This window comes from Wasmannia auropunctata, unplaced genomic scaffold (assembly GCF_000956235.1).
Source record: "Wasmannia auropunctata unplaced genomic scaffold, wasmannia.A_1.0 LD336101.1, whole genome shotgun sequence".
Lineage (NCBI taxonomy): Eukaryota > Metazoa > Arthropoda > Insecta > Hymenoptera > Formicidae > Wasmannia > Wasmannia auropunctata.
The window spans coordinates 6,139,666-6,140,002 of NW_012026789.1; the positions used below are offsets into that span (position 1 = coordinate 6,139,666).

The following is a 337-nucleotide window of genomic DNA, read 5'->3' on the forward strand; positions in this document are numbered from 1 at the left end:
CTAATTTAGTGGCGGAAATGTTAGTTACGACGGGCGTGGTCTGGCGCGAAGTAGATGTACTCGCGCTTGTCTCACTGTACGTGATGTCCGCCAGCACGGGTTGTGCTGTGTTGACCAGCGCTAGGTTTTCCGGCGTCTTCTTCACATATTTCCCTCCTACTCGAGGTCTTTCTCTCGCCGCTAGCTGCTGCGCTGTTGGTTCGCCCGCGTGATGCTTCGAGGTACGTCGCTTTTCGCTGTCCCTCTTCTTCTTTTTCCCACCGGATGACTTCCTGTATATTACATTTTCTTTGTCGGACCCGACGGAATCGCCGGATGCGACGTCGCTGTGCGATCT

General features: G+C 54.3%; 1 protein-coding gene across 1 annotated transcript in view; it reads right to left on the reverse strand.

Annotated features, from left to right (window-relative positions):
* The window catches only part of LOC105461500, a 4,155-nt gene that overhangs the window by 680 nt on the left and 3,138 nt on the right, over positions 1–337 (reverse strand). The window contains exon 2 of the mRNA XM_011708002.1: positions 61–335. Within this exon, the coding sequence (XP_011706304.1) occupies positions 61–335 (275 nt within the window). The remainder of the gene's footprint in view (positions 1–60; positions 336–337) is intronic.